This window comes from Gnatocerus cornutus, chromosome 7 (genome assembly GCF_029298725.1).
Source record: "Gnatocerus cornutus isolate USDA-ARS CGAHR chromosome 7, icGnaCorn1.1, whole genome shotgun sequence".
Taxonomy (NCBI): Eukaryota; Metazoa; Arthropoda; class Insecta; order Coleoptera; family Tenebrionidae; genus Gnatocerus; species Gnatocerus cornutus.
The window spans coordinates 10,995,169-11,013,569 of NC_142239.1; the positions used below are offsets into that span (position 1 = coordinate 10,995,169).

Sequence of the window (18,401 nt, forward strand, 5' to 3'; positions counted from 1 at the left end):
AATGAGCGCCCCCAACTTCAACGAGAAACAAAAGGCGATCAACCATATGAAGAAGAGTTTGACGCTCGATCTCAACCAATCAAAGTTGAATATGACCGCAGGATTGTCGTTATTGTCGCCGGACATATCTTCAGTCCTTAAAGTCGATACTCCTGACCTCCTCAAAGTCGACACGCCCACCATTGAGAACATCATCTTGGCAAACAACATAACAAACACTCCATCGCCATCGTTGATCTTTCCACGTGACGTCACTGTTGAGCAGGAGAAATTCGCCGGTGGATTCGTGGAAGCGCTCAATTATTTGCACAACGGCAACTCGCAGCAAGGATCTGATAGTAACGCCAGTTCTGTGTATAATGAACAAGGGAATTTCATGCCAGTGATCAAAGAAGAACCTCAAACTGTACCGAATGTTAATAACACGCCTCCAATGTCACCGGTAGATATGGAATATCAAGAAAGGATGAAGTTGGAGAGGAAGAGACAGAGGAATAGACTCGCGGCGTCAAAGTGTAGATCAAGGAAGTTGGAGAGGATCTCTAAATTGGAAGATAAGGTCAAACAATTGAAGGGTGAGAATGCAGAGTTGGCTTCTGTTGTTAACCAGTTGAAGGAACACGTGGGACTACTTAAAGTGGAGGTCATGCAACATGTTAATGCAGGGTGCCCCATCATTGGCAACGGCCAATATTAGATGTAATGACAGTGTTTGTATAGTATTTATATTTTTTTATCGAGAGATGTATAAAGTGATTTTTATATACTGGTGCCAAGCTGAGAGCCTGGGTATATGCCATAGGGTAGTTATTGTATTATTACAATAGTATATTGTTTTCATATTATAGTTGTAGCAATAAATTGCATTCTTATTTTTTACAACTCGAAGGGCCGATTTCACTACCCACTTAAACTAAGATTAGTTTCCCTCAACATAATAACTATTTTTATACTCATCGCTTGTTTTTCGATGTTTTGCGCACGCTTTTCAGTGCGCGAAGCAGCGTTTGGCGGTTGAGTAGAGCTAGTCGACCGCGAAACAAAACAAAAGACAATCGTGCCTTGACAACGTGTTTTACCAGTGTCAGTACGGAACTTAATATTGAAAGGGTGAACCAAATAAATAACACGAGGTTTTATTATTCGACATTGGGGCACACAAATTTGAATATTTCACTACAACAAACTTACAAATATAAAAAATGGTTGTTAAGTTACTAAATAACTATTTGATTTAATTTCTCGTTTTATTTCTGGCCACCAAAATTTGAGAAGTTTGTCTACCTTTTTGTTTGCCTCCTTAGTGACTTGGAAGTACCATGTAAAAATAGGCTTACAAATCATGGCAACTGCATGACAATTCTGTCTAAAAATTTAGTAAAATATAAAAAATGTAATTAAAAACTCGTATAAAAAATGTTATACAATCCTCGTGCGCGAAGCTTGTTCGTGCATTCGCGTAAATAAAACACTCGCTCCTTTCAGTCGCTCGTGCTTTAAATAAACGCTCATGCACGAACATAAGCTTCGCGCACTAGTATTGTAAATAACAAGTTTGTTAATGAAAGCAATTAATAATTAATAAGCGAGATTATTAATCGCCCATTAAACATAGAGTTAGTTACAAAACTTTTCCGGTGATCGAATATTGAAAAATTCACCAAAAAAAGAAAATTGGTACAAAGGTGGTTATGCAACCAAAAATACAAAACCGAAGTAAAGTTATGTGTATGATGGATGTGCCCCATGTGTTCGCAGTTGTCAAATTTGCGTTCTACAAAAAAAACCCGAAGAATTTTCTTCAGAAATCTTCATTCTTTGGTGCTTCTTATTTAATCACTTTTATCACACGATCTACTAATACTGACTGTTAAAAAAATGAATTTTCCTTGCGTTTGATCACCAAAACGTGTTTCTCAAGATACAAGACGTAATAGTCTGTCATAGTGACACTAATTTGCAGAATTGCCAGTGCTCCTTTTGTCTTGATGGCAGTTTTATCTCGGTTTAGAAAAACTTCGATTTCCTTGGTGAAATCAGAATAAACAAAAGTGAGTTTAAAATCACTAGTTAAACTAAACTTAGTTTATTAAAACTACAGTTTAACGCTAGTTGGTGAAATTGGCCCTGATTCTTCCCCAAGAAAACTCCTTTCGAGATATAAAAAATACTTATATTTCGTAACAATAAATAAAATTTCCTAGTCAAAACCTAATACTGGCAAGCGTCAGACTTCTTTGGAGATTACCAATTCTTCGACTCCCATCCTCCCGCGATGTCTCCACACTCTATACCTCGCGAGATCCTTCCTTGTCACCATCCCGATAACTTCATTGGTGTCATTGACAATGGGCAGGTGGCGGAGTCCTAGGGCTCGAAACAACCGAAACATCCTCGGTAACGATGCTGACTGAAAATTCAATATAACTTTCTGGACGTGTTAGAAAAAACCACTTACATGAAGCACCGTGTAAGGCGATGGGTTCATGAACGGCCTCAAATCAATGAAGTAGGTTTTTTCGACTTCCGAAACGTCGACTTGTTCGATTGTGGGGTATCTGGGGTACTCATCTCTAAAAATACCCACATTGATGTCCATCCAAAAGTCGGAGGTCTCATTGAAGATCTTCTTCTTTAAAATCACGATTAATTGAGACCGGAGGATTAACCCCCGGATTCTTCCGTACGTTGTCACTTCCGTTTGGTCAGTTAGTGGAGGATCGACCACCGGAAAGCCGTTGTATGTTGTCAATTTAAGAAGTTCGACGATGTGGCCGACATTCTCCACGCATTTTAGTGTAATGACAGGATGCGACATCACCTCGCTGGCGTAGATGTTATGAACCAACGGTGGAGGCTCCCATGGTAGTAATGGAACCCCACTGAGTTGGATGTGGGTGTCGTAAATCCCCTCATTGAAGAAGTCCCCAGTCCATTTCGCGGCAATCAGCGTGATGATAAGAGGTAGCGCAAAACTGATATTACCTGTGGTTTCCATAATGATAACAGTGAGACTGATCGTCATTCTGACCACTCCTCCGAGTTGGGCGGCGGCGCCAATGAGTGCGTATTTCCCCGGATGGATGAGCACAGCGTCGGGGATGAGTTTGTAGAAACCCACCGAGATGAGTCGCCCCCAAGCGGCGCCGGTTAGTAACGTGGGGATGAAGAGACCGTTGGAGGTCGCCATGCCGAAGGTTACAGCAGCTAGGATGTAGTACACCACCACGAAGGTGAAGAGAGAACCAGCATTGTGGGTGTCAGGAGGGTCGTGGAACAAAGAACGAACTGAAGCTTCCGGGGTTTGGAACCAGATGCTCGCAAGAACGTTGTACTGTCCATCTTGGCAGTACATCTGAGTGGGGTACTTGGTGGGGTCCTGTCCCAAAGGTTTGCAGTCGTTCAAGAAGAACATCATCAAGAACCCAGCAGTGGCACTAACGGCGGCGATCATGCAGGCTTCGACGACTTTCATCCATTTTTTGCTGAGGTATCTCATTCGGAACACCGACAGTTTGTAGTTGATGTGGTTCCATAGCGCCCCTGACAGCCCCCCAAATGCCCCCATGAGTAGAAAGATTGGTAGTTCAAACACCTGGTAGCTAAAGTTCTCGAATTTCCCCAGATTTAACAGTCCTGGATAACTCAAATCTCCGGGTACTCCATGGTACGTGGATAAAACCACGTTGAGAGTGAAGGTGCTGACGACTGAAGCGAAAAATGTGCGCCAGGTGAGACTTTGGTTCCAGAAACTCGTCCCTTCTTCTAGACTGAAGAGGACACCACCAACTGGTGCACCGAAAGCAGCGGCGACTCCTGCGGCGGCGCCTCCAGACACGAAATCTCGCTTCTCGTGGTCTTCCCGGAAGTACTTTAGGATTTTGCAGTCGCGACGGAACGTTGTGCTTTTGCCTTGGGATATTCCGGCGGCGACCACAGCGCCTGAATGAATCATGGGTCCTTCCTGTTTGTAGTCAGATCAGATTAGTAAGGAGTGATGGATGTGGCGAAACTTACTTTACCACCAGCGAGCCCTCCAACGACTGAACATACAACCCCTACACTCTTCACGATGAGGGTTTTTATTCGGACGACTCGGGGGATTTTCACCCCATTGAGGTAACATTTGACTTGGGGTATGCCACTGCCGGATGCTATGGGCTCAATGTAAGCGACTAGAAATGAGCCAATGAGTACCGGGATCACGTTGTAGAGTACCCAGAAAAAATAAGGGATGTAGAGCTTCCCTTGGGTCACATATTTATCCACACCTGGAGAAGAAAAGAGCGAGTTAGGGATGGAAATTGGGGTGAAGACACTCCAGCATACATTTACTAAGTGAAGCATATTTCAGTTGTGACAGTTCTTCAATGGAAATGTCAATGGCACAAGCAATCAACGCGGTGATCATTCCAATTAAAAGAAAGATAAACCATCTTGCTATACTCTTCCTTATTATAAATCTGTATCCTTTCTTCCGCTCTTCATCTAATAATAAATAGTTCTCACAGGTATCATAATCGAGGCTCTAAAACACCCCTTTAATACAACCCCCATCTTCGACAACCCTTCACAAACCTCATATTTCGCAGACAAGACATTTAACGACCCCGTTTCTATCTTTTCAGATGTGATTTGCACCCTTCTCCTTATCGAAGACAACAAGTCGGATTCCTCAGCCCCGTTGGTGATGATCAGCTCCTCCTGGCTCAGGGAACTCACAGAGGGTAAGTTCTAAACGACAATTAGTCAACACGGAAACAAAAATGACAAACTCACCCTAAATCTGGTGGCTTTCACATCCTGGTGTGTTTCTTCGGCCATTATATAATTGTGCGCAAATTAAATCAGTATAAAAGTGTCATTATTGTGCTCCAATTCGATTATAAAATGAGTCATCGGCGATAAACATTTTGCGTGGAAAGGAACAAAAACAAACGTCATGGTCAGTGCAGCATGCGCCGTCAAAATCATATGATCAGGGGATGGATGGTGGGGGTCTTTGGCGGGAGTTGCTAAGCTTAAATTAATTCTAATGTTGTTTTTTTTTTTCACAGGTACTCGACGAATTTGGTTGTCCAAGGAAATCGAAATCTGTTTCCGGGCGACGATTTACGTTGAAGACAGAAAAAAAAAACAAATGAATGTCTTGTCTGTTATTTCTTGAATAAAAAAGTTTAAAATTCTGTTTTTGTTAAATTATTTTCTATTCAGGTTTGAAACTTGGCTAAGTAATTTAGCTAAGATTTTTACCTTAATTTTGTCGAGTAAGCGCCACCTTACGGAATATAGCTGAACTGTTTAGTTCACTATGTTTGCCACCAGAGGGCTAAACTTTGGGTTTGAAACTTGGCTGAGTCATTTAGCTAAGATTTTTACTTTAATTTTGTTGAGTAAGCGCCACCTTGCGGAATAATGTTGAACTGTTTAGTTTACAATGTTTGCCACCAGAGGGCTAAACTTTGGGTTTGAAACTTGGCTGAGTCATTTAGCTAAGATTTTTACTTTAATTTTGTTGAGTAAGCGCCACCTTGCGGAATAATGCTGAACTGTTTAGTTCACAATGTTTGCCACCAGAGAGCTAAACTTTGGGTTTGAAACTTGGCTGAACCATTTAGCTCGTATTTTTACCATTTAATTTCTGAAAGGCTCGAAATCTTTTCTAAGGAAAGCAAATTTAAAGTTATTAAATTTATTTATTCAAGCAATCAAAGTACAAGCAATTTTATTACAAAAACAACACAATAAAAATAGAGATTCTTTAAAAAAGCGAAGAAAAACCAGCAACTGGATCCAAGGAAGTGTTAAAAGTTAAAAATTTGAAAGAAGCCGATAACGATAACACTCTGATGTACAGTTTTTCTTTCCGTCTGACGTAACGATGTCCAATTTTTCCACTTTTACAAAAAGCTCACTACGAATTGCCTCAAATTCTTCTTCCTGAAAACATTTGCAACAATTAATAACACATCATAAATGAAAAAAATGATTTAAAATAACAAAAAATGAAGTAATTACTTATTCACGAACCCCGAGACCTAATTTTCTCCTTGAAATCAAAACTTGGTGACGTCCTGACGTCTTGAGTGAAGTTAGCAGCAAATCTTATACAGTGACCTTATTTACCGACTCAATGATAGTTGAGGTTATGTATGTTTGTTGACATGGTGAAAAATATTCTTGTTTTTGTCCCAAATTCGCTCCATTCTCACAAAAACGGTTATTTGGAAGGTGTTCGCAAAGATTACGACGAATGTGAGGCTTTTTACGTCACCAGTGACGTCCCAGTGAAAGAAAATTCCAATAATGTGATTGGATACCTAAGCAATGATGTTACAAAAGTAAAAAAAGACTTTAAAGCTGTGCATATCGACGTCGCGACGTCCAAACTCTCTTTAGTCAACTATGGCGTCTCCTCCCCAAACTTCGTCCGAATCATTTATGACTTTAAAGCCTTCAGAGACTGTAGAGATGTAAAAACGGAGGTCCAGTATGGAGTGCATTTCCAGTTTCTCAGTCGAAATGTGAAGAAACGTCGAGTCAGTGTAGATAATGGCCATACAAGTATCATCACTAGATTTCTCAACGTTTTCCTCACCATAATCAATTGGTTATTGTTCATTTTTGACCGAACGAAAGTCGCGTGGGAATTTTCAGCCACATTTTCTCATCTCTATGACGATATAACAGGGTTCAAGTTGTTCTTCACTGAACTAAAAAACGGTCGTTTCTCCCCAAGAAGTGGTAACTTCTGCATGTCACGACTTCTTGATCTCTTCCTTGGAATTTTCTTATTACGCCTGTTTATAAAAAACGAAGATTTCGCCGTCACCTTCATTGAAGACGTCAGAGAAACTACCATTCATAACTTCAGAGACTTGTTAATATATCTCATGGGGTCACCCATTGGTCTCAAATTGAACCACTCCTTCAACAAGTCTCTAGGGACGTTCTTCTTCTACCACATATCTCTGTGGCGTGTGTTTCTTGTCACCATGCACCCTTTCCTGCAAGAGTACTTCCGATTATTGGTTTTACCAGGAGCCTTCGGATTTTCGTACCAAATCGCAATGTTGTCAGACCTGATTTCCATAGCCACCTTCCACGTGTATTGCATCTACGTTTACGCCGCCAGGTAAGTCAGAAGCACTGGAAACTACAACATTAACACGGTTGTAGGCTGTTGTTCTTGCAACTCAAAGGGTTGCTATCACTGTGGAGATTGTTCATTGGACGGAAATACAACCCTCTTAGAACCAGAGTGGATTCCTACCAGTACTCCCAACATCAGTTGTTTATAGGGACTTTGGGATTCACTGTTCTGTTGTTCTTGCTACCAACCACCATGATGTACTACACTGTCTTCGTCATAGTGAGTTACCAATGAAGATTGTCTATCATTACTGTTTTCTTCAGTTTAGGTTGGTGATACTGGTCGTTGAAGAAATCCTAAGGAGGGTTCGATACGTTCTTCAGAGCCTACCAATGTATATAACTGTGCTGTTCCTCCTGAAGTCGCCGTTACTGGCTGGTATGGTTACTTCTTCTTGTATCAGTGAAATCCACTCCTTTTTAGGTCCCATCTGTTTGAAAATGAAGAAATCGAAGGATGGCGTCGCGACGCTTGAAGCCCATTTAAAGATGTTGCCGTTCTTAACCAGTGTCCGTACCTTCGCCCCTCATAGATCTAAATCAGCTACGAATCTAAGTGTGGGTAAAATTTTCACCGGTACGTTACTTTAAACGTTTATTTTCATCTATCATACAAGTAATAAGTATTTGCACCTTAAATTATGGAATATGCTTTAAAAATATAAAATTTGTACCTAAATATTAGTGATAAATAAATTACAAAAACGGCAAACTACGAAACGCAAAACCCGTTTATTATTAAATACGTGAAAAAAAAAAATGAAATGAGGCAAAAACCTTCATTTGCGTCAGCTGTAGACGCAAAGAAGTTTTCAGGACGCGACCAAGTCATTCGTATTCACGATAATATTTATTTACACATATTAAAGGAATAATTTGTTGTTTTAAGCCAAAAAACAATCACCTATCTAGCAAATTATCACCAAACTTTATACAGAATGTTAAAGGAACTCCTGACTTAAAATAATATCACGAAATTGAGATGTAAGATCACTGCAACGGAAAAACACAAACTTAATACTGGAAACTAGAGAGTTTGTTTTTAAGCCAGATGTACCTAAAACACCCATTTTTCTACTTAAGCTCCCACAGGTGCGAAGTTAGTGGGAACAGACCTGTAACTCTCATTTTGATAAACCTTGGATGCTTGGCGCTGGACTGTTTTTAGCAGAGTGCCGACTTCTAGAAACCAAAGAAACGTCAGAAGAAAGTCTAAACCTCTAACTAAACTACTCAAAACGAGAATCTCACCTCAGATCGTTAGAACCAATGTCCCTATAGTCGAATCGGCTCTTTTCCATCCTCCGTTCTAAACCCTAAAAAAACACGCGAGTCAGATTCCACACTATACTTTTTCTAGCCCCACCCTGAAGCGGCAACGCACCTGGGTATGTTATTGTTGGGATTAACGGCAGATGGCGGGCAAACTGTACATTTATATCGGCCGCATTGTGAACAAAGGAAACGAGACAACTGGAAGCAACACAGAAACGTGCAAACACATGCAAGCTACCAACAAAAAAAGAAAAAAACTTCCTAACCCTTTGGTTAAGCGAGAACTAGAACCCTTCTACGTGTCCGTGAATGGTTACAACTTACCCCAACTTTCCTGATGAGGTCGCTGACGATATTCAAGGCCATGACACGAGAAGCTGGCGTTATGGGGGCCTGGTATGGTAGCTGATCTTCTGGAAAGAAAACAGAAATCATGTAAAAACTGCGTGTGATAAGTTTTTACAACAAAAAATCAGGAGAAGGTCAACGACAACACAACAAATGCAACAAGACTCAAAAAAAAGAAATGAAAGCCATGATCACAAAGGAACATTTATTCTTAACACCAAATTACATCAGTCCAAATATCCATCACAGCTTATCACGTGCGTTGAGTCTTGTTACTTAAATGAATGTGTTAGTACATGATTCAAAGTGCACTTAACTTAAGGCCGTTTAGTTGTACTTATACGCAAACGACGAAGAATTAATCTAAAGGTCTTACGCAACCGATTGCTCTTACTTTTAGCGGGTGTCGTTTGGGTCTCAATTTCTCTAAGTCTGTTGGAGTCAACAATGGTCGCTTTAAATCCATTGACGACGGGTCGCTCGTTGTCTTGACATCGCTCTTTGACTAGCAGTTCTTGCTTCAGATCTACAAAAAATAACGTGACTCTTGGAAAGCCTCCATGGACATTTTATACCTCTAGTTTCGTCGGCTAACCGCTGGAGTTTCTCTTTCAAACTCTCTTTTTCGTCGACTTCTGATTCTAAGATCGCGTTCCTCTCAATGGCGTTATGGAACGCAGCCTCTATTCCTGCGATGCTCTCCTCCACGATCCGTCGAGACCTTTCCAGATCGTCGTTCTTCTGTTCGAGTTCGCGGATGTATCGTGTCATGTCGCTTTTTTCTTTAGTTAGATTATCAATCTCCGTTTGAAGACAAGAAGTTTGTTTATTGCTCTGATCCATCTTCACTCTTATTGATTCAAGTTCATTGTACGCCCTGTTGTTGGCTAGAGTCAGTTCTTTGATTTTCTTCTCGTTCTGTTCAATTGTAGCTTCATATTCGCGCTCAAGTTGTTGGGATTCACTGAAGAACTCATCTGATTCCTTCTGTATTCGATCAATACTGAAATTTCCATATTATAGCAACAAACTGGGGGGTAAAAGCAACTTACTCTTCTAAATAACGCGAAGCTAAACCTTTCCAGTACTGGAGCTCCTCTTCTTGGTTCGCAAAAGTAGGTTGGTCGTCGTTATTCATTTTATCAACAACAAAGATGGGAATCACATCAAACAGTCATTGCCTGAAACTTCAAAATGAGGTAAAATGGGGCCCACTAATGATGTCATGCGTTGGTAAACAAAATTTCAATGAAATTGTGGCCTTGTCAGATTTCGAGAAATGAGTCATCGGGGGCACCCGTTTGCATTATTCAACATAAAATTATGTCAGGAGATCAAAACACGACCAAATGAGGCAATTTGTGATGTTTCGAGGGGAAATAAATAAAGGGGACACTTACAACGGCCACAACAATCGTAACAGATTTTTTTAAACTTCACAAAATTATTGATAAAATGGCTGACGGTTGTCGGTAAAGTTGAAATCTGCGCGCCCCTCTAGATCGTGGTGGGGGATTTGAATTTGAAAATTTGAACCAGCGAGATTTTCAACGGGTGTTAAAAAATCAAAAATTCAACGTAACAAACTAATGAAAAAACTTAGGCGAGTCGGTAAAGTCGGTACCTGCACTGACACTTAACAAGTGAGGTCTTTTTAAATCCAACTAACCTAATTCAAAATGTTGCGAATTTGCCATCAAATCCGCAAAACCAACTTCCAGGTGAGTCCCACTTCCGTCTTTTTACCTAAAGAGTCAATTCTAGATCCGTGACTATACAGCAAGAAGGGCCGTTTTATACACTCCAGGGAGCGACAATAGCAAGATTGAGAAAGCCCTAGCGCTCGATGTTGATTGCGCAATCTTAGACTGTGAAGACGGAGTTGCTTTGGCCAAAAAAGTATCACATTCGCACCTCATTTTTTTTCTAACGATGTCGTTTCAAGGGCGAAGCTAGAAAAAACATTCGAAAGTTCTTGGATAAGGGAAAACCAGCGAAGAAGCGCCAATTTGATTTCGCCGTTCGTATTAGTCCCGTCGCTTGTAAATTATGTATTGAAGACGCGAGGGTTGTTTTAACCGGGAAGAATTTGCCGGACACGATTTTCCTGCCCAAAGTGGAAACAGGGGATGATATGAAAATGGTAGATTTTCCAACAAACTGTCTATTTTAACAAAAAATAGTTTTCAGAACTTCTAGATCTTTATATACGAAGCGACGTGAAATTAGACGTGGTCATCTGTATCGAGTCTGCGCTTTCTCTCCTCAACTGCGTGGAAATTTGTAAAACCGCCCAGAACCTCTCTAAAACCTCGAAATTCAAACCGGCGGCTCTCCTCTTCGGTAGCGATGATTTCTGCGCCAGCATTGGCACCACGAGAAGTGGCACATCAATAGAAGTGTCTTACGCCCGACAGAAAATCGTCACTATAGCCAAAGCCTTTAATTTGCAAGCCATAGACATGGTTTATCTTAATTTCAAAGACTCTGAAGGGATGAGAAAACAAGCGAGTGAAGGAGCCCAACTGGGCTTTACAGGGAAGCAAGTGATTCACCCCGATCAAGTGGGAATAGCCCACGAAGCCTTCCAGCCTTCTAAAAAGGAAATCGAGTGGGCAACCACCCTCCTTGATGCCTACCACAAACACGCGAAGGAAGGAACAGTTGGGTAAACCGCCCCCATGTGACTTAACCTCATTTGTACGTTTAAGGGGGCGTTTTCTGTAAAAGGCCACATGGTGGACATCGCTGTGGTGCGACAGGCCCAAAACATCGTCGATTTAATCAACGCGATTATGGTTCACGAAAAATAATTTGAATCTAGGGTTTTTATTCTTTGAGGTTGGTGCCCGACTCTTTGTTGTGACGTCTGTCAAAATTCTCTTAACCTGACAAATCATGGAGAAAAATCTAGATCGTGTTATGGACGAGGTGTAAGTGACTTTTGCGCCAGTTTTCTAGTCGCTAATTCTGTTTTTTAGTGTCAACAAGCCTGGAGTGTTTGGGTGCGTTTTTGTCGACCACCAAGGTTTGTGTCTGGGGGCCAAAGGCAAAGCCTCCACTGAAAGCGCCGGACTTATTGCAGCAATCGCTGAGCAAGCTGCTAAGTTGGAACCCAACAGTGGCTCCGCGATTATTACTCTAGAGAATGATAACAAAGCTTGTATAATTCAAAGGTCAGGAATAATCACAGGGGCTGTTTATAAGAACAAAAGTTAACTGTATTTAGTCTGTCTTCAGAGACAATTTTCGCTTGTATTTGTCGTAACCCAACCTTAAAATAGACTTATTTTCAATAGACCACACAAGTAGTGTTATTATAAAGCACACTCCCCCCACAATAATGTGTAGAATCACAGACGTGATGAACACTTCCGAGAGTTTTGTTAGAATACCGGAAATAAACAACACCAGGACGAATTTCTGACTCGGTACCAACCCTGCCAGGGGTCTATGGTTAGTATCTTGGTACTTCTTATGAATGTAGAGTAAACTATGGACGATCCGCGCCAACATGTTTATACAGTTGGCTAGAATGAACCCCACAGGCCCTAGGATGTTCGTGAGGACGTACGAAATGACTAGAAAACTCACAGAAAATATCACCATTATGTAATTGTACCTAAAACAAAAGCATCAATCGTGGAACCTTCACCCTGGTTCCTATACCTATCCAATTGTACGTTATTCATGGTAGCGAACACATAACCCTCTGTGACTCCGTTCACAGCCAACAGCACCACCGCAAAGCTGTGGAACCTCAACAACGTGACAGGGAGACTAGTCTCCACCAACTTAGTACCCCCATAAAGAAACAGTAAAGTGTGACTGTAGCTCTGACCGAAAGTCACGACTACTAGACCAATACTCGTGACGATTTTGCAGAGTTGGCTTAGAACCGTCGCCGACTCGGATATGTGTCTCTGAAAAGAAACAATTGAGCCGATTTTTGATTCCTCTCGTCCTTTTTACCTGGTCCTGTTTGGCTACAGGCTCGTCTCTTTTTATCATCTGAGTGAAGTAGAAATACGCGCTCTCTTCGATCGGTCGGAAAATGAATCTAGCCGCCAAACTCCCGAGATTGTTGACAATGTCATACATTGACTGTTGGCTGAACGTCAGGACTGGAGAAATGGTCATAACGTAGCGCTCGCCTTCCGTCAAAATCTGCTTGATTATCGACTGTTTGGCAAAACTGATGGTCAAAACACACAGATCCTTATCTAGGATTCGTTCCTCGTTTTCCATGATCCCTGGGAAGAACTCGTTGATGGAAGTGAAGGGAAAGTCGTCCATGTCTGAGAACATCTTCGTTTTTTTGGCTTGGCCTAGTTTTACCAAGTTGAGGCGATTAATGTACCAGATAAAGAAGCTGTAGTATAAGGAGCATAAAATGACGGCTGAGACTATCTGGGCTATTGAAAATGCATTAATCGCCTCGTTGGGGCTTTTTAGGACTAAGTTTACGAAGATTAACGTGCGACTGACGATGTAGATTGTTTCAAAGACGACTTTTAGCTTGACGAAACAAAAACTTTGGGCTACAAGGACAACGTTCTGGGTCATCTGTTCTACGATACAAGATAACGCAATGGCGTAACAACCCAATTTGTACTGTTTCACGTATATTTCATCAGTGGGGCTCAGAACGTTGATCCAAACATAGACTAAAACTAGGCTAAGTAGCCCTGTAAAAGGGATCCTGCAAAGGAGACCTATCAAGCACGAATTGTTCCACAAAAAAACTTACGAAAGCCATATCTGGTTTATGACTTGTGCCCAATTGTGTGACTTTGTGTCACTCAGACAAGCCTTTAGTATTGGTTCTTTTGACAGGAATAGAATTGTTGACTCAAGTAGAAGGAGTCTCACATTCATTATTCCCAGGACGTCCTGTCCGACTGTACGAATAATAAATGCGTTCAGAACGAAAGTTATGCATCGGAAAAGTATCTACAAGAAGTTGTCATTCATTGTCTCCATTAAATCTGATATTTACTTGGAAGATGATGCTGAAAGAGGCGTTCTGGACGCTGCTTTTAAGGATATTTCGCGACATTTTCGTTGGTGTTATCTTAACTTGTCATGTCACCATCGTTTTTTGATTGTTGTGAAAGAGAGGTTATGTAATAAACTTGTCAAAAAAATCCACCGGAGTTGTGAACGATACAAGGATACAAGTCCAGTGGAATCCACGACATCTCCATAGGCGCGGGCTGTTTAAATTAAAATTATTGTTTTTAATCATCTTATCAAATTATTGTGTGTAAAATCGCAAGAAATTCGATGGAGCAAACCGTTTCTCAAAGTCTTTTTTAGTTTCAGAACTCAAAATCCAATATCAGAAACTTTGATCGCTCATAACTCAGTTATTTCTGGACCGATTTTAATGAAACTTGCATTTTTGGATTCTACGCAAAATTCTGAGTAAAATAAGTACCATCACGTTAAGATTGGTCGTTGTTGGGCGGTTTTCAGTTTTTTTTAGTCCTGCGAACTCTTCAAGGCGCATCTTTTTTGTCATAGATGCAAACGGCGTCAAAGCCACCATTTCAGAGATATTTGCGTTGAAACTTTATTGTCGAACATGAAACTTCTCATGAAAAAATCGCGTTTGTTTGACCTCATCATCGAATATCCGATCAGCTGACAGCAGCGCTCGCGCTCCAGTTATCAGTTTTAGGTCAATGGTTTTAGGTTATGTAAAACCATGTGTCAAAACAAAACTATGATTACGAAACGAATCACATAAATAACTAAAAAATTGTGATTCCAGAAATCGTCACGTAGAAACTCGTAGGAGCAGAAAAACGTGCCTAAAATGTGGGGCAAAACCGAAAAAAACGTCTACTTTTCTGCACTTTTCGTAAGTATGGTTGTGCAACCAACAATACACACCCCTTTAAATTCAAATTTATATACAGGGTGGCGCAAGTGCGGGCCTCGCCGTCGATGTAGCCCTCTTCCCACTGGACACGCTCAAAACGCGCCTCCAATCATCTCAGGGCTTTCTCAAAGCTGGGGGCTTCTCTGGAATATACAAAGGAATCGGACCGCAAGTTGTAGGGAGTGCGCCCCAAGCAGCCCTCTTCTTTCTCACTTATGAAACCTTCAAATACTACGTGGAGCCGCAAGTGGGGCCCTACGCCCTACCCTTGGTGCACATGGCGGGGGCTTCCGCAGGAGAAGTCGTACGTATCTCAAAAAAACTGCTACGACAATTAATAATTAATTGATTGATTGATTGATTGAAGGTGGCGTGTTTGATCCGGGTGCCCATGGAAGTGGTCAAACAACGGCGCCAAACCTCAACGAGCCACAAACAGACCTCAATGAGGATTTTAAGACACGCAATAAAGTCTGAAGGGATTATCAAAGTACGGAAATTAGCCTACCTTATAATTATCACCCTCTGGATGTTTCTAGGGGCTGTACAGAGGCTTCGGCTCCACGATAATACGCGAAGTTCCTTTCTCGTTCATCCAGTTCCCCATTTTGGAGTATCTGAAAAGGATATACAGGGTGAACTTCAAAAATAACATTCCTTTGGAGTCTTGGGAGGTGGCGACTTGTGGGGCTGTGGCTGGAGGGTTTGCCGCCGCCGTCACCACCCCTTTAGATGTCGCAAAAACTCGGATCATGTTGGCGGAGAAAAGTACAAATTTGACAGTTAAGACTGTATTGAGAGATGTTTATAGACAGAGAGGGTTTAAAGGGTATTTTATTGACGAGTCGAAAATTTTTATTAATTTTTTCTTGTAGACTCTTCGCGGGGTTCACTCCAAGGGTGGTTTGGATCACAGTGGGAGGATATATCTTCTTTGGAATGTACGATTTATCCAAGAATTTTTGTAGCGAATATTTGTTGAGTTCAGATTATGAAATAAACAGGTGATTATTAACACTTTTATTTCAGTCTGATACATTGATATTAGGTAACAGTAAAAATTGATATACACAATGTAAAGAATATCAAAATAAATACATCAGTGGATGGGTCCAATTGACATAGATTATCGTACAACACTTATAAGTAAAAGTTACACTTTTTACCCTACACACGCAATAAACGTTTTCTTCACCGCGTCTCTTGCATATGGTATATAAGACAATGAGTACCAAGTCATTGCCAGTGATTGTATAATAATAAAAATTAGAGCCAGCAGTGCGTTGTGCAACTAAAAAAACAAACAATAAATCACCAGAAAACTTCACAAACCAACTTACCATAAGAGCAGCAATCAGTGTCAAAGCAAACGACGCAAGAACAAGAACTGTTGCTATTGCTCTAGTAGAAGAAAACATTTTTTTGACCTGATTGAATGGTCCCATTAAGAAACACGTACTAGCCATCGATAAAATATTCCCAAGGGTATAAAAAACAGCAAATACTGTCAAACCTTTGCTTAAAAACAAAGCGAAAGATCCAAGAAACGACAGAAGTATCCCTAAGATAAAGCAAACAAGAAATGCTTTCAGTCTTGTCGACCAACTTAACGTTGTTGTTTCATTTAATTGCGACATGATTCCGCTCTCTTCGTCGGGAGAATCGTTGCCCCCGAGGACTCGTCGTAATTTCTCCATGATGGGGGCTTTGTTTACTTCGGCAATTTTAACAGATGATGGGGAAAATAGAGAGAAATATTGATAAGGACTCACTGGTGAAACACAGTTGCGTTACTGATAAGAAATGATACTTAAAAAATTATCTATTTGAAGAGATTTAAGATGCAACAGGTTAAACTTTTGTGATACGTCAAACTGTCACAGCTGGAACTTGAATCATCGCAAGATGGCACTGGTAAATTCATGAACGAAAAAAGGAAGTGTCCTCATCAAAACAATGGATTTGACAGTCATTCTGTTATCGCTAATTGGTTCTTCCTGTATTTACTTTATCACTCTGATAAAGATGATTAAAGGTAGGCAACACAATATACACGGGCAGATAAAGCTTTCAAGAAAAGGTTGGCAACACTGGTGCTTTGGAGTGAGAGTGGTTGACTATATTCAGGTCGCTTAAATTAAGAAATTAAGTCCCACATTTATTCTTTTGATTGTTATCATAAACTTTTGTTACGTTGAAACACGTTTGGTAGCATTGATGACCAATTTATTATCAAACCCATATTCTAATCATTAAAGGCATTTTAAGATTGCTATTGTGCAACAATTTATGACCATGATTATCATAATATTGCTAATATTATGACTGATGTCATAACGCAGTTGGTAGCAAAAATGTGAATTTTTCGTTTTAATAATAAGAAGTAGAAATGCAATTAAATGAATAATTAAAAACTTACCAAAAATAGAAACTGGTCAAGATTTTTGGTTTTTGGGTTTTTCTCTAATCTTCAAAACATTTGCAATTTTTTTTTTAGTACCAACAGTTGAAGTTTGCTTTGAAAATAAGCAAAATATCAAAGTTTATACAGATAGCAACTCGGTCCCCGCAATTTTAAACGTTTCAAAATCGGTTATTTATTGACGTATCGTTCAGTTTTAAATTCTGCGTAAAATGAGTACCAATACGTACAAATACTTTAAGATTGCTCCATAAATAAGCGAGATAGCGACCGAGTCTGAATTAGAGACTAAAAGGCAGCTAACTTCAACATTAAAAAATGAAAATTTTCAATAAACAAAAAAAATGTCGTTTTTATTTACGTAAAATGCAGAATCCTGAAAAAATTACCGAAAACGCGAAGAAAATTGTGAAGATTTACTTACAAATCTAATAATTTGTTCTTTTTGACGTACCTATTTGATTGAATAAAGTTGTTTAATTGTTATATTAAGTCCGAAAAGACTCATTTTAAAGACTTAAATGAGTCAGTAAAATACCTATTTTTGAGAGTATATTATAAAAGAAGTGTTTAACTAATTATAAAGCCGCAATTCGATAAGAAAAACCGCAGAATGCATAATAAATGTCGATTGTTGAAAAAACCTTGATCCCACATGACATTTATCCGTTCGTAACCAGTAAATCCAAAAACCCCATCAACTAATCAGGTCTAACAACTTCCCATAACTGAAAACAAACGAACTATATACCACATCTGCCGCTTTAGGACATAACAGCTACATATTTGGATCAAACAAAGAATGTTTCAGTGTTGCCAAAATAAAAAAGAAAACATATATTGTTTCAGGAAAGGACTCAACCATGTAGGAGACCGTGTACCCGCAATAAAAACAAACCACGAAGGATACGACTTTTCTAATCAACTTCATTTGCAAATTCCAGAATCCTTGTTAGTGTGAGAACCAAGTAAATGGTTTCTATTGACCAGTCCCATAATAATAAGTCGAAAAAATGTACAACCTTTGTCGCATTTCAAGGCAATTAACAAAGGCCATTTGAGAAAGCGTCAAAAATTTGGAAACGCAGAAGTTCATGACCACAAAAAAGGATTTGATCAAGTTAAAATTTCCGGAAATTTTCACACCCCTCTAATTTTCTTCGGTTTTTCTCTGACCCAAATTTCCTCGAGTTTTCGTCCGAAATTCTTGTATCTTACCCAAATTGTAAACACATACTTGATTACCAACAGCTTTCTACCTCCGAGCCTTTTCAATAGTACAGGTGAGCGTGTGTTAGCAGAGAGCCGAAGACAGTT

The 18,401-nt window shown here is 40.1% G+C and overlaps 9 protein-coding genes across 12 annotated transcripts; 5 read left to right on the forward strand and 4 right to left on the reverse strand.

The window, feature by feature from the left end:
- Window position 1: 1 nt before the first annotated feature.
- On the forward strand, window positions 2–888 carry Jra (Jun-related antigen). The gene has a single exon (XM_088040865.1). It carries the CDS (start codon window positions 2–4, stop codon window positions 695–697), a length of 696 nt encoding a protein of 231 aa, XP_087896991.1. The 3' UTR covers window positions 698–888.
- A 1,263-nt stretch (window positions 889–2,151) lies between these two features.
- ClC-b (chloride channel protein 7) lies at window positions 2,152–4,996 on the reverse strand. Its single transcript, XM_088041750.1, has 6 exons — window positions 4,780–4,996; window positions 4,579–4,734; window positions 4,330–4,528; window positions 4,018–4,271; window positions 2,459–3,964; window positions 2,152–2,410 (listed from the first exon to the last, which is right to left on the reverse strand). Exons 1-6 carry the CDS (start codon window positions 4,822–4,824, stop codon window positions 2,228–2,230), a joined length of 2,343 nt encoding a protein of 780 aa, XP_087897876.1. The 5' UTR covers window positions 4,825–4,996; the 3' UTR covers window positions 2,152–2,227.
- A 1,129-nt stretch (window positions 4,997–6,125) lies between these two features.
- PIG-Q (phosphatidylinositol glycan anchor biosynthesis class Q) lies at window positions 6,126–7,879 on the forward strand. 2 transcript variants are annotated; one of them, XM_088041311.1, is made up of 4 exons: window positions 6,126–7,135; window positions 7,180–7,372; window positions 7,417–7,531; window positions 7,577–7,879. In XM_088041311.1, exons 1-4 carry the CDS (start codon window positions 6,153–6,155, stop codon window positions 7,741–7,743), a joined length of 1,458 nt encoding a protein of 485 aa, XP_087897437.1. In that variant the 5' UTR covers window positions 6,126–6,152; the 3' UTR covers window positions 7,744–7,879. The 2 variants fall into 2 exon arrangements, with proteins under 2 accessions (XP_087897437.1, XP_087897436.1); XM_088041310.1 differs by having other exon boundaries at window positions 7,417–7,879.
- LOC148170923 (nuclear distribution protein nudE homolog) lies at window positions 7,735–10,278 on the reverse strand. Of its 3 annotated transcripts, XR_015770403.1 has the most exons (8): window positions 10,176–10,278; window positions 9,828–9,962; window positions 9,351–9,778; window positions 9,170–9,301; window positions 8,752–8,840; window positions 8,537–8,625; window positions 8,404–8,468; window positions 8,300–8,334 (listed from the first exon to the last, which is right to left on the reverse strand). XR_015770403.1 is itself a non-coding variant. In XM_088041313.1 (7 exons), exons 2-7 carry the CDS (start codon window positions 9,911–9,913, stop codon window positions 8,277–8,279), a joined length of 858 nt encoding a protein of 285 aa, XP_087897439.1. In that variant the 5' UTR covers window positions 9,914–9,956; window positions 10,176–10,278; the 3' UTR covers window positions 7,735–8,276. The 3 variants fall into 3 exon arrangements, 2 of the variants coding, with proteins under 2 accessions (XP_087897439.1, XP_087897438.1); XM_088041313.1 differs by lacking the exon at window positions 8,537–8,625 and having other exon boundaries at window positions 7,735–8,334; window positions 9,828–9,956; XM_088041312.1 differs by lacking the exon at window positions 8,537–8,625 and having other exon boundaries at window positions 7,735–8,334.
- A 96-nt stretch (window positions 10,279–10,374) lies between these two features.
- On the forward strand, window positions 10,375–11,613 carry LOC148170924 (citramalyl-CoA lyase, mitochondrial-like). The gene is made up of 5 exons (XM_088041699.1): window positions 10,375–10,496; window positions 10,540–10,674; window positions 10,721–10,918; window positions 10,959–11,438; window positions 11,487–11,613. The coding sequence occupies exons 1-5, from the start codon at window positions 10,455–10,457 to the stop codon at window positions 11,586–11,588; spliced, it is 957 nt and encodes a 318-aa protein (XP_087897825.1). The 5' UTR covers window positions 10,375–10,454; the 3' UTR covers window positions 11,589–11,613.
- On the forward strand, window positions 11,594–12,083 carry Lamtor5 (Late endosomal/lysosomal adaptor, MAPK and MTOR activator 5). Its single transcript, XM_088041700.1, has 2 exons — window positions 11,594–11,708; window positions 11,757–12,083. The coding sequence occupies exons 1-2, from the start codon at window positions 11,674–11,676 to the stop codon at window positions 11,992–11,994; spliced, it is 273 nt and encodes a 90-aa protein (XP_087897826.1). The 5' UTR covers window positions 11,594–11,673; the 3' UTR covers window positions 11,995–12,083.
- LOC148170926 (man(5)GlcNAc(2)-PP-dolichol translocation protein RFT1) lies at window positions 11,975–13,909 on the reverse strand. The gene is made up of 5 exons (XM_088041698.1): window positions 13,775–13,909; window positions 13,526–13,728; window positions 12,748–13,477; window positions 12,445–12,698; window positions 11,975–12,397 (listed from the first exon to the last, which is right to left on the reverse strand). The coding sequence occupies exons 1-5, from the start codon at window positions 13,832–13,834 to the stop codon at window positions 12,001–12,003; spliced, it is 1,644 nt and encodes a 547-aa protein (XP_087897824.1). The 5' UTR covers window positions 13,835–13,909; the 3' UTR covers window positions 11,975–12,000.
- A 503-nt stretch (window positions 13,910–14,412) lies between these two features.
- LOC148170927 (S-adenosylmethionine mitochondrial carrier protein homolog) lies at window positions 14,413–15,677 on the forward strand. The gene is made up of 5 exons (XM_088041837.1): window positions 14,413–14,641; window positions 14,700–14,966; window positions 15,030–15,152; window positions 15,202–15,491; window positions 15,538–15,677. Exons 1-5 carry the CDS (start codon window positions 14,597–14,599, stop codon window positions 15,668–15,670), a joined length of 858 nt encoding a protein of 285 aa, XP_087897963.1. The 5' UTR covers window positions 14,413–14,596; the 3' UTR covers window positions 15,671–15,677.
- Window positions 15,668–16,702, reverse strand: LOC148170928 (vesicle transport protein SFT2B). Its single transcript, XM_088041839.1, has 2 exons — window positions 16,003–16,702; window positions 15,668–15,953 (listed from the first exon to the last, which is right to left on the reverse strand). The coding sequence occupies exons 1-2, from the start codon at window positions 16,357–16,359 to the stop codon at window positions 15,825–15,827; spliced, it is 486 nt and encodes a 161-aa protein (XP_087897965.1). The 5' UTR covers window positions 16,360–16,702; the 3' UTR covers window positions 15,668–15,824.
- Between the last annotated feature and the right edge of the window lie 1,699 nt (window positions 16,703–18,401).